This window comes from Monodon monoceros, unplaced genomic scaffold, assembly GCF_005190385.1.
Source record: "Monodon monoceros isolate NGI ecotype Baffin Bay Population unplaced genomic scaffold, NGI_Narwhal_1 Super_Scaffold_12, whole genome shotgun sequence".
Classification (NCBI taxonomy): Eukaryota; Metazoa; Chordata; class Mammalia; order Artiodactyla; family Monodontidae; genus Monodon; species Monodon monoceros.
Window position 1 is genome coordinate 107,108,411 of NW_021703768.1, and position 12,997 is coordinate 107,121,407.

Below are 12,997 nucleotides of genomic sequence, written 5' to 3' on the forward strand. Positions count from 1 at the left end.
GAATAGAATCAAGTCACTAAACTTTCCCCTTTTTAGGTAAACAACAACACACACACACAAAGAATGTGAAACTACCTGAGAATTCAAAAGAAGTGTTAAACTTAATTGATTCTTAAGAAAAATTGAATGATATCTTTGGTAGTCTAAGTAAGCTTTTGTAATTAATTTGAAGATGACTGGGAGTTTGAATTAGAGGCATATTAAAAATATTGGTACTAATTTCTTATGCACAGGTAGTATTGTAAGCAAAACTACTATTGCATTAGTAAAATTTTCTTACTTTTTTCTTTTCCTTTTTCCTATTTGGAGGCTAACAATGATCTCCTCTATACTGGAGAGTAGACTATGGTTTTCTTTTTGACTTTGTTTGCAACAGCTTTGATAAATGAACTAGGAAATGCTAATATGTATCAAGTCGCCAGCATAAATTCAGACTGACTTTGGACTTTGAAAGAGACAATAAAATTTTGGAAATTATATGCTTTGAAAACTTCCAACGGAAGGTACTTGACAAATTTGTTTTTATTGTGTTTTCTTGTAAAAATAGAAAGTGACTCTGGTCTTCAAAACAATCTTTACCTCTCCCCGCTCCCTCCGACCCCCCTCCCCACCCCAAAAGAGAATAGTGTGGAGCAGACTATTAACATCTTTTGTTCTTGAAGATTAAAACCAGAGTGTTTGATACATTTGCACAACAGGCTGAAAGCAAAAGCGCTATTAATTTTTTCTCTTTGATATTTATTTGTATTAAAGTTATACAGCACAGAGATGAAAAATTCTAATAGTTTTAAAAATTTTAGAGAAAAGTACCCTGCTTACCCCTCTATTTCTCCATCCTGAAACCAATTACATTCAGTATTTTTTAGATCTTTCCTTCTGTAATCACCTCCATTTATCTAAATAGATTTATTAATAGTATTTTACTGGATGCTTAATAGGTACCTACTAAAAAGTATGTACTGCTTTTCCACAATGGAAGATGAGGATTTTATCTTCTTTCTTTACCACTCTCTCCCTCCACTCATTTCTTTCTCTCTGGTGCAGATACTTTCTCTCCCCAATATCACCCTAATATTGTTTCATCATAAATTTTTGTTTGATTGGTATCAGTATCATAACTTAGTAAATACTATTTCTTGCTGAGCTCTATAGTATAACAAAATTATATTTATTTCCTTTCATGTAAAACTCTCCCCAGCCTTGGATTAATCATTTGGTTTTGTTTGTTTGCTTGCTTAGTTTTCTATACACCTATAAATGGTTCGTACCCATCCCTTTATCAAAAAGTAACTCACCTTTAGATGTTGAAAAGCTAGTCTGTATTCTGTCAAGGCCACGTTCTTGGCTGCACCCTTCGCAGAGCTTTCCTCCCTATGATTCCAGTCTTGACATGTTGCTGTCTTACTGTCCTGGGTTCATTCCTCACCATCACCCTGAGAATTCCCTTCAACTCTTTTCTTTTTCTCTGATCCCCTGATTCTTAGATTCTAAATTCATTTCCTTAGTTTGCTTTTCATTTTATCACTGCACTGCTTTCATTAGCTGCTTGATAAAGAGTATTTAGCAGGTATGTTTTAAGTCCTTATATGCCTGAAAGTGTCTTTTTCTACCCTTACACTGGTTTGTATAGAATTCTAGATTAGAAATGATATTGATGCAGGGGCTTGAAGGCATTGCTTTTTTATCTTCTGTCTTCCAGTACACATATTGAGAAGTCTTTTTCTTTCTGATTTCTAATCCTTTACTTGCAACCTGGTATTGTTTTTCTTTCTTTCTTTTTGGGGATTTTTAGAATCTTTTATTAGCCTTCAGTAGTCTATGATATCATGATTATTTGTACTGGAACCAGTCTTACTTATCCATTTTGCTGGTAAATTTGTAAGCCTTTTAAATCTAGAAACTCATGTCTTGCAAGTCTAGGTACTTGAAAAATTTTTTTTAAAGGTGTCTACATATTCTTCTTTTTCCTTCTTTATTTCTATTCTTTCTGCCCATTCCCTCCTTCTATTATATTTGTTTGCTTGTTCGTTCTTTTATCTTTGGAACTCTAACTTTTTAAAGATTGGCCTCCTTGCACTTAGCTATTAATTTTCTAATCTTTTATATCCTATTTTCCTTCTCTTACCTTTTGATTTACTTTTTTTTAAGTGCAAAACAATAAATTTTTATTTGTGCACAGTTAAACACAAGCAACTGCCTTGACATTTTAGAGCATTCTAGGAAGGACAGCAAACCCTTTTGATTCCAGTTCCCATTCACTAAGATTGTACCGTTTCCTCTTGCAGTTCACGTTTATGGCATCTGATGTGGATTGTTTGACACGCTTTTAAAATCAAGATGGGAAGGTGTAAACCTTTTGACAAGAGATGACTTTCTATAATTTAGCTTTTAGCAGTCAGCCAAAAAAACATCTGTTTTTCACTGGTGGGACCCCTTGATTTACTTTTTGAGAGATTTATCTTTTAACCCTTGTGTTCTCTTACTATTTCTCATTTTGTAGCATGTTATTTTTGTATTATTGATACTTCATTGTCTCATATCTCTCAGAATATTAATATTTTTTGAAAAGTTCTCCTCTCTACCTTGTCTCTATTTTCTCTGACATCCTTTTATCTTTTGTTTTATGTTGCTCTCTGTTCTTTACCCTAGAGGATTTTCTCAAATATCTGGTGACCTTTGGCTGTGCATATTTAAAATGCAGCCACCAAAACACACACACACAAAAACAAACCAAATCCTAACTAGAAGCTCTGTGTGATTGAGTGGGATTGTGGGCTGGTTAGTTTCATTGCTCACGACATTTTGTTGAGAGATTCGTGACTGTCAGTTTTTACTTCTGGGCGCCTTAGATTCCTCAGATAAAAGTCTTGAAGGGAAAACTAGTCAAGTGTGAAAAGGGAGCTGGAGAAGGATGCAGACTTTCTTTTATTCTCCCTACTTGTTCAACCTCTCTTCTTCCTGGTGTTTCCAAAGGCTCATCTTTTTCCAGAGAATACACATCAGATCTTATACCAGTGTGGAGGAAGCAATCTGGGGCTGTAATTTTATTTTATTTTATTTTTTGCATTTTAAAATATCAAAAGCATTTATTGACATTCTTCCAAATTTGGATTGTGAATGATCTTATACAGGGAAAGTTATACAGATAGCCTCTCCTGTTAGCTTAAAGTTCTGAGCAACATGGGGTCTTGTAGAGATCAGAGCAGAGCAACATACAGAATTAGGCATATAGTAGATGTCATGCTTTAGAAATACAAAGCTATCAAAGAATGTAACAAAATCACATTTTTTACTGACTAGGGCCCTTGGACTCTTTAATCAATAGAAATTGATTAGGTTCTACTCAATAGAAATTGATAAGAGGTCAGATGAGGGATTCATGCTAGGCTTTACTGGGACTCATGCTGCACATGAGGCAGTGAAAACAAGTTAACAGGTGCCCTTACTCCCTGAGGAGGGACTGGTTCCTTAAATGGGGTGAGGGTGGGGGTGGATTGGTGGGTTGGGCTGGAGGGTGGCTTAGGTGTTCTGCCCACCCCCTTGGTGGTACTTCATGCAGGGATCACGTGCAGTACCCTGCTTTTGCTCCGGGCACCTCAGAAATGGCAGTTGATCTGTGGCCTTTTTGTATTTTATTGTTCATAATTGCCTCAACTGTGCATGCATGCAGTTATTTTTAGTCCCTTATAGTTTCTTTGTATTCTGTTGCTCAAGGTGAAGCAACTCCAATAAAGGATCCCAGGCACCAGCTCCCAGCCTGTCTCATGTTGAGCCTTGTTAGAGGCTTCATTGACATTTTTTATTAAAAGCATCTCTCTTGTTCTCTCTCTCTAATATAAGCTGATGTTTTGCAACTCAAAACCCAGAGCTGAATTAAGTGATGATAATTGTAATGAACATGAGAATTAATATTAGTATGTCACCTATTATCATAAAAATCACTTGATTCTCACATAAAAATCTTATAATGTTGATAACGATGAAGGTGTTGGTGCAAGTTACGAAGTGATGTAAAGAAATGAGACTTGGAAAAGTTAGATGACGGCAGTAGAGTTTGCTCATAGGCCCTTTCAGGCAGGTTATAAGGGAGCATTTTGGATTATATTGAATCTTTCCTAATCATTTTACTACTGTGAAGTCCTGTTTGCCGAAGCTCACCAAAATACTATATCCATGGACCCAGGAACAGACATAGAATGTCTCTGAGAAAGGAAAGGATTGAGGTCAGTTTTTATACCATTCACATGTCTTTGACCTGGGAGATTCTGTGAGATCTTGATGAACAAGGGGTGATTCCCTTATCTATGACTCTGATGGAATTGCTTCTTAAACATAACTCCCACTTAGCTCCCTCTTTATAGTTCCATATTGATATTCCACCTGGGGGGGGTACCTGGTCATCAAGTTTCTGAGCCTCGCTGGGGTTCTGTGGGAGCAAACCAACTTTCTTCAAGGCTTCAGCTTCGGTTTCATCTTCTTGGGTCGGCTGTGTCAGTCACCAGTTGTCCATCTGCCTTCTTTTTTTTCTTCCTTCCTTCCTTCCTTCCTTCTTTCCCTCCCTCCCTCCCTCCCTGCGCCAGGTCTTAGTTGTGGCATGTGAATTCTTAGTTGCGGTATGCATGTGGGATCTAGTTCCCCGACGAACCTGGACCCCCTGCGTTGGGAGTGCAGAGTCTTACCCACTGGACCACCAGGGAAGTCCCCATCTGCCTTTCTAAAATTGTGTTGCTGTCATATCCAATTCCATTCTTTTGGCCTATGTATGTGTTCAGTCTGCCAACTTCTGGTTCTGTTGTTGCTCACTGAAATTGGTTAGGTGCCTGAAGATCTCTAGGAAAGGCTATTTAAGCCTGGTCAGAGCAGCCTTGCCTTCAGCCACTCTGGTAAGTAGTGAGAGGGGGAAAAAGACAGAACTGCCTTCCACGCTGCGCCTGGGGCCAGTTGCTATCACCATCTACGTCTCTATTTACTTTTGTCTCTCCTTCTCCTTAATCTTATGGATTCTTTCCTTTTTCCAAAATTATCCCCGAATTCCCCAGATTTTTTCATCCCTGCCCCTAAATTGGTTTTCTCTTGATATCATCTGTTCCTCCTTCTTCCTGCTAATCCCCAATTCACTGGACACAGCCTCACTCCCACCTTTATGCCTGGACCTTATCCCAGTGGTCTCCTCACATCTGCGGACCTGTGGGGAGTTTCAATGCTAGGGATTCATAGAAGGTTAGAAGAACAAAGGACTTCAGAGACCATCTAAGGTAGCATTTCTCCAAGCATGTGGCCCAGCATGTCCCTTCATGTCTACAAAGAAGGGAAATAAAAGTTGTAAAGGGGCTTTATGACCACATGAGCTTGAGAAACATCATTGAAAAAATAGTAACATTTCTGTACTGTTGGGCTTGTCGAAAGCTTTAATATGTTAATGTGCTTTCTAACTCTTCCAAGAAGGGACTCTAACTTGCAGTTTTAACACGCTTCATTTATTCTGTTGGTTCTTCTTTCCTTCTTTAAAACTTTAAACTCCATGAACCTTTGATCACTTTCATTTGTTGGATAAGCTGCTATCTGTTGTCTCATTTATCAAAAAGTCTGAGTACCTTGAATGGTTTAATAATAAATTAATGAGATCATTATTCACTTAAAGCTAACCAAATTAGGAACGAAAACATGACTAATTCGCTCACTAAAGTGCTTTACAGGAGTGACATAAGCACACAGGTGGAAAATAACTAGATAAAGCATCCTTCTTTTTTCGACATACCTCCAACTGAAAAGTTATTTTTAAGGCTGGGTTGCCATGAGGTCAGGAACAATATGGAAAGTAGGGAATATGGTGACTCAAGAACAGTAGGTGGGAACTTCTCGGAAGCAGAAAATGCATAAATATTTGATTCTCTCAATGAAGAAGAGAAAGGCATTGCATTATCAAGAATCAAGGATGCTAGTCTCACTCAAAATCTTTATACATGGCTTTGAGAAGAAATTTTGGAGGGATTCCCAGTACATGTGGATGACAATAAACTCTTTTAGGGTGTGAGATGCCAACCTATCAGGAAAAGCCACAGAAACTTCTTTTGAAAAAATGTAATAAATGAATTTTGGTTAGGATGGTAGGCAAGATCATGCCAATTTTGTGTATGAGATCTTCCAGTTAATGGAAATGGAGCACAAAGCCTGTCAGAAAATATCAAAGCAGGTGCAGCAGCAAGGCGGACTTGAGGCTCACCCTGGTGAGTGTCTGGAAGTCACTGTAGACTGGGGTTCATAGCTACATGTGCTGCTGTCACCAAAAACCCATGACAACTTGGGCTTTATTCGGTAAATATGTTGAACCAGAGAAAGAATGATATATTTTTGGCATCTTTATAGCAGATATGGCTCTTTGAACCTTACAAGATCTCAAACTCTGTGTAATTTTATAGTTTTAATCCTTCTGGGGAGATCTAAGATTCTAGAGATTAATTACAGCTGTAGCTGACATTTGTATGGCCCCTTTTACCAAGGATATAGACCATTTTGATGTATTTTTTTTCTCAACTGCTGTTGTAGTTGATACCAGCATAGAATCTATTCTATTCTTTCTTTCTTTCTTTCTTTTCTTCTAGGTCTCCCAAAAGCAGCTGTGATTTGTCAGCTGCAGGCTATGAAGAGTTCTGCTGGATTATGGGCTTTTGGTTGTACTTCCAATGACATCATTTATATATCCCTTCCTCTGTATCACAGCGCAGGATCTCTCCTGGGAATTGGTGGATGTATTGAGTTAGGTAAGCTTTTATTTTCTGTTTCATAAGTTCTCAAAATGCCTAATAATTGGAACTTGCCTTCATTAAAGTGCAAAACTCTCTATCAGTAGAATTCAGAGTGATCGTGTGCATGTTATACAATTATAAAAAAATATTTATTGAAAGGACACAATTTCATCACATACTTCAGTGTATGCCTGAAGTGGAAAGAGCAGTAATTTGGCCTTGTGGTTGGATCTGGCTGTAGACAGGGCTTCCCTCTCCATGTGGTCGCTCACCCTTGAGTGGTTGCCGCCCCTGCCCTTAAATGGTGGTAGGAGCCTTCCCAGAGGGTGAACTCAGAAGCTGTGTAGCTCTTAAGTCTTAGCCTCCTCGGAAGTAACATGGATCATTTCACCTGCACTTTGTTGATCAAAGCAAGTCACAAGCCAGTTTAAATTCAAGATTTGAAGAGTGGGGAAAGAGACCCCACTTCTTGAAGGGAAGGGTGGCAAATTCACACTGCAAAGGTAAGGGCGTAGGAGAAATTGTTGAGGCTATCTTTGCAAACAGTGTACCCCAGATACTCAGGAAGTCAGTTGGTAGAGCTGGTGACTCAGTAGATTCCATTCATAACATGCTGAGATTATGTGCCTGTTACTGGTTAGCCCAGAAATAATATACAGAGATAATTCACCATTATTTATGTCTGTCTAAAATACTATAAAGTAATCTTATAGAATAGTATATTTAAAATATGATCAATGTCCACAATAAATAAAGATGAGGGTCAAGACATTAGCATTTTCCTTGGAACATATTCATATGACTTACATTGTTATTAAAATTAGGTTGTTAAAATTAGCAGTCATCAATGAACCTTTTTGTTGGTGCTTTCATCCTAACTCTACCTTACCAGCTCTCAATCTCAAACTATATTGAGACTGCTTAAAAGTTTTTAAAAATGAATACTATGTATATATTCAACGTTGAAAGTAAGTGAATATTCTTGGTTTCTGTGAACAAGGATGACCTTATCTATATTCGTGCTCTAATACTTGTAATTCTCCTACATATTTTGACTGCTTCTTTCATCCCATATATTGCAAAAAGTATATCTACAGTCAAAATATAAAATTACAACATGAATATTTTTAAAAGACTTATTGGACTGTAAGATTAATGTTTTCAAATGAGCTTGATATAAATGGCCACTGATGGTTTATAAAAGCCTTGAAAGTGAGCAAAAGTGTTCTAGACAGAGCAACATCATTTGTGTTTTATGTTAATTCTGCCCTTGAATTTTTTTTCCCTTTTGCCTTTTTATACCTCTTCTTGTAGGTGCTACTTGTGTGTTAAAGAAGAAATTTTCAGCAAGCCAATTTTGGAACGACTGCAAAAAGTATAATGTGACTGTGTTTCAGTACATTGGAGAACTTTGTCGCTACCTTTGCAAACAACCTAAGGTAAGAGTAATCGTTGTCAGAGAGAAAACGTAACTTCAGAAAGAAAAAGAAAATAATTGAGAGAAAATAGTTTTTGTTTGCTTATACTCCATTTTCTTCCAGAACATAGTTTAACTGACTTACAAAGATGTATGCAAAACCCCAAGATAAAATGAGTACAAAACAAGTCAGAGAAAATAAAAGGAGGATATCAGGAATGTGCTAATGTGTTTTATATTGAGGCAGGAGAAGACAGACTGGCAATCCAGTCCACTTCATGTTTAGACGGATTAAAATTTCTGTAAACATAGCATGTATCTGATTATGAAATTATTTTGTGTTTACAGAAAGCAGTTATTCCAAGGGTTGAATTAGATCATCTTTTAAAATGCTGATCTTTAAATAACACACAAAAACTAATAACAATGATTATACTTGTTTCTCTATTTGTTTTCTTTTGAATAAGTGATTACATCAGAATATCTTTTTGTTTGGTTTTGCTGTAAACTTAAAAAGAAACTTCGCTTTGATTTGCACTTGTCTCCCCACCACCTCAAGCAATCATTTCCATGAATTTTTGATAAATTGCCCCCTTCTGAAAATAGACCCGCAGAGACAGTTGCATTAGCCTAAAGCTTGTCTTTATTAGTTCGTTTGCTTTTTTGCCCTCAGAAGTTGTTGTCCTTTTTCTGGTCTCATTTGTATTTTGAGATGCTTATTTTTTCACTGTCTGATTGTCTAAGCATTCTTGAGGCTACAAGGAAGTTTCTCAGCCTGTAATCAAATCAAAACCAGCCGCCCTTGAAGGATGGTGACAGAGGTTGCCTTTCTTTACCCACAGCACAACTGAGACGAGGCTGGAGGCATTTAAATAAGACTTTATTAAAGATATGGAATTACACAGGAGAGATAACACAGAGAAGAATCTGAAACTGGATAATCTTATTTACAAAATGCTTGTAAATTTAAGCTTGGAGTTTGCCATGGAGAGACCTTCCATCTAACTCCTGACCTGCCTCCTTGTGGGAGAAGCCATCCTTTCTCTTTCTTTGGTCAGGAGTACTTCAAATAGCTAAAGATTCCCGACATCCATAGCTAAGACAAGGAGTCCCAGAAAAGTGTTTTAGCTTTTTGACCTTTATTTTCCTCCAGGAGATTTTGCCAATATCAGAGTTGTGGTCTTACCTGAGGATTCCCAGTAGAATAATTATAATGCCACAAGCTACATATTTTCTCTTATAGTTTTCATTGTATTCTTTGATGATATGATATCTGGACTATGTAATTTAAGGAATTAATGCCCTCCAGTAAAATGAAAGCCTCCTTCAGTATAGGACATAGTAAGCACTACCTAATGAACTTCTTCATGGCTTTTCTAGACCATGCCCCCAGCCATTCTTATTTCCTCTCATCCTTTATTAGCAACATTAACCTTTGCAAGATCATTTGCTCTGTAAGTATCTATTGAATGGTTGGATTCATGCATTAATTTTTTTCTGAAGTTTTACCACCTTAAACGATGCTGTACTTAGTAGCTTCATGTAGGGCCTCAGAAGTGAAGGTAGTCAAAGGGCATGGGTATTTTGGTGATTTTTTTATGGCATATTTCCAGACTGCTATTCAGAGTGGTGGATGTGATTTAGAATCTCATCGACAATGTGGGAGTATGCCCACTGCACAGTCTCTTATTGATACTGAGTGGTATTAAAAATAGTGGTCTTCCAGTGTCCTTCATGGAAAACTAGACACTAGTTGTTTTTGTTTGTTTGTTTGTTTGCTTTGCCGTACGCGGGCCTTTCACTGTTGTGGCGTCTCCCGTTGCGGAGCACAGGCTCCGGACGCGCAGGCTCAGTGGCCATGGCTCACGGGCCCAGACGCTCCGTGGCATGTGGGATCTTCCCGGACCAGGGCACGAACCCGTGTCCCCTGCATCGGCAGGCAGATTCTCAACCACTGCGCCACCAGGGAAGCCCGACACTAGTTGTTTTTGTTGTCAGTCAATAGCGCTTACATTTTACTTACGTGGGTAACACCTAAAACACGTTATGCTTTTTAAGCTTCCTCAAAAGTCGCTGTAGGATGGAGAACAGGGAGAATAGGCCAGTTTCCATGGCCCACCCTGTCAAATACGGTTGATGAAACCCAACTTGCTTGGGCTTCGTAGTGATATTCTGTTTGAACAAAGAATGTCCTATTTTTTTTTAAAAAAATGAGGAAAAGATTTCTAATTTTATTTATAATTTTATAGACTAGAAACAAACATTTTTAATTTCTTTGTTAAGATTACTGGCAAGGTGGGATAGTTTTCTAGCTGTATTTCCCTTTTAAAATACCTCTTCTGAGTCTTTTACTCATTTATCTCTTTGGCACATAATGTTTTATCTTATTCGTTGGAGCTCTCATTTCATATAATAAAGGAATTAACAGTTTGTCATATTTGCTACAAGTCTTTTTTCAAGGTGTTTTCCTTTGACATTTTTAAATGAAATGAAATAGTCTTTTCACCTCTCTGAATTTGTAATGCACTGATTTGGGGGAAATACTATAGCTGCAGAGAATTTGAGAGAACTGAGAATTGAAAGCAGAACTCCTGGTTGCTTTTAGTTATTAAGTATTCTAACTCTTAATTAAAGTTCTTTGAGGAAAGACTAGTGTTTGTGTAATAATCTCTAACCACTTACCTGAAGACAAGTTGAGGAGGAGAGAGAGAAATAAATATAGATTTGCCAAAGGAAAACTGAATGATTTTTTTTAGCAGAGATGTGTTGTATTACCTAATCCTCTTTGTTGATTTCTCACAGAAAGAGTACAAACAGTTCTTGGCATTAAAGATTGGGAAAGGGAGAAAGTCATTTTGTTATGACATCTTATCCCTTCAAGGAGATCTTGCTTTCTTGCTGTCCAGTGTTCATTCCTTTCAGTGAACTTCCCCTGAAAGGAAGTGTCAGTGTCTGCTGTGCAGCCAGCATAGCAGGGGGTTCAAGTAGGGCCACAGAGTGAACAAGTGACATGGTCCACATCCTCAAAGAAATTAAATTGCGTGTCTCATGAGTCGTGGTTTGAAGCCCCATAGATATTTAATATAAATCTTTAAAAGAAAGCGAAACCACATATTCCCTAAGTATATCCAGAGTTGTTGTCAATCTCAGGTAAGTAATATATTCCAAAGGACATTTACCTGCAGGCAGAAGCCACAGTCTGAGTTGAGTGTTTGTATATAGCTGTATAAAAACATCCTAGGGTTGGTTTTCCCTGGCTGGAAGCACTTAGCACCCCCCACCCAACCCCATCTTTTTTCTCTTTTTAAAAACTCCGGTTACAAAATTTCCTTTCGCATAAACACTGGATGTGCCTCAAACTGCTGGCAGCCGCACTGTCCTTAAAAAAAAAGGAGCTGAGGTACTGGCTTCTCTTAGTCATGGAGTGTTGGGGTAATTATCCTCTTCCCCTGAGACTAGGAAGGCAGCTCTTTCCCCGCTTGCCAATCTTCTATATTTTCTACATTACTGAAGACCATCATACATTTTATGATTGAGTCTAGCTCTATATTTTCTTAATATTAATGCTGCATTTAGTATCAATAGGTGAGGAATGTGGTGGAACTCTAGACATCAGTGATCCTCTGGGGGACTCTTGCTGCACAGTTTATCTTATTTAAATAACTGTGCCATACCTAGGGATTTACCTAGGAATAGGATCATGTCACTCATTCATTCATGCAGGTAATGTTGTAGGTTTGAGTTGAAAGGGGCACAGAAGACAAACAAGACCCCTTTTCTAACTTACACTCTGGTTTGAGGAGAGAGAAAATAAGCCAGCAAACACATGAAGAAAAGTGACTACAGATAATGATAAATATTATGAAGAAACAAAACCAGCTGAGGTGATGGAGACCAATGAGTGGCAAGAGTGGGGCACTGCTAATTATAATAGATTGAATGGTCAGGGAAGACTTCATTGACATGGTGACCTGCGAGCTGAGGAATCGTTATGACAGGTGGGATCCAGCCATGGAAAAGCTGGGGGACTGCAGTCTGGATGGAATAAACTGAAAACGGAGCAGCCCACAGAGGACATAGCCTGAGTGTTTAAAGAGAAGGAGCTGGGTCATCCATAGACCAGATCTTATGGGGCTCAGTAGACACTGGAGGAGAAATTTGATTTTGTTCCCATCAGAGTATTTGGAAAAAGACGAAGGCAAACTGGAAAATACTATACCAATTTGGGATCTATTTTGAAGGAAAGATAACAAGACTTTTTAGTTCAAGAATAGGGAGTGAAGAGTGAAGAAATGGATAGAATCAAGGATGCGTCCCAGGTTTCTGGTTCAAATGTCTAGGCAAATTGCAAACCATTTGCTGAGATAAGGAAAACTGAGATTTGGGGAATGAAAATTAAATTTCTTTTGGACCTGTTAAGTTTGGTGTGTTAATTAGACATCCAGGGTAAGAAGTAAAATAGGCAGTTGGATGCAAGAATCTGGAGCCCAAAGAGTGCAAGGGATGGGACCTAGTTAGCAAAGACCTATGTTATAATGCATAAGTATGATGCCTGTTTTTCAAGTTAACATTATAGTTTATCATTTACACTATATAGTCTATAGCTCTCAATGTGGAACACCCACGTTTTGACATTCTCAAGGCATAGCTTATATTCTTTAGTATATATTTGTATATATGTTTTCTATTAATTATATCCTGTTTCTTTATTCTATTTTCTTAAAATCTAAGATATTTATTGGGAGCCGGAAAGTATACTTATGATTCTGGATACTGTAGTGAAAATATATTAAAACTTCGACAAAATGGATTATGCTCAACTCCCATCATGAAA

The 12,997-nt window shown here is 37.8% G+C and overlaps 1 protein-coding gene across 2 annotated transcripts in view; it reads left to right on the plus strand.

The window, feature by feature from the left end:
* Positions 1–12,997, plus strand: part of SLC27A6 (solute carrier family 27 member 6) — a 64,129-nt gene that overhangs the window by 12,735 nt on the left and 38,397 nt on the right. For both annotated transcript variants that reach the window (XM_029215612.1, XM_029215613.1), the window contains exons 3-4: positions 6,603–6,761; positions 8,061–8,185. In XM_029215612.1, coding sequence (XP_029071445.1) covers positions 6,603–6,761; positions 8,061–8,185 — 284 coding nt within the window. The remainder of the gene's footprint in view (positions 1–6,602; positions 6,762–8,060; positions 8,186–12,997) is intronic.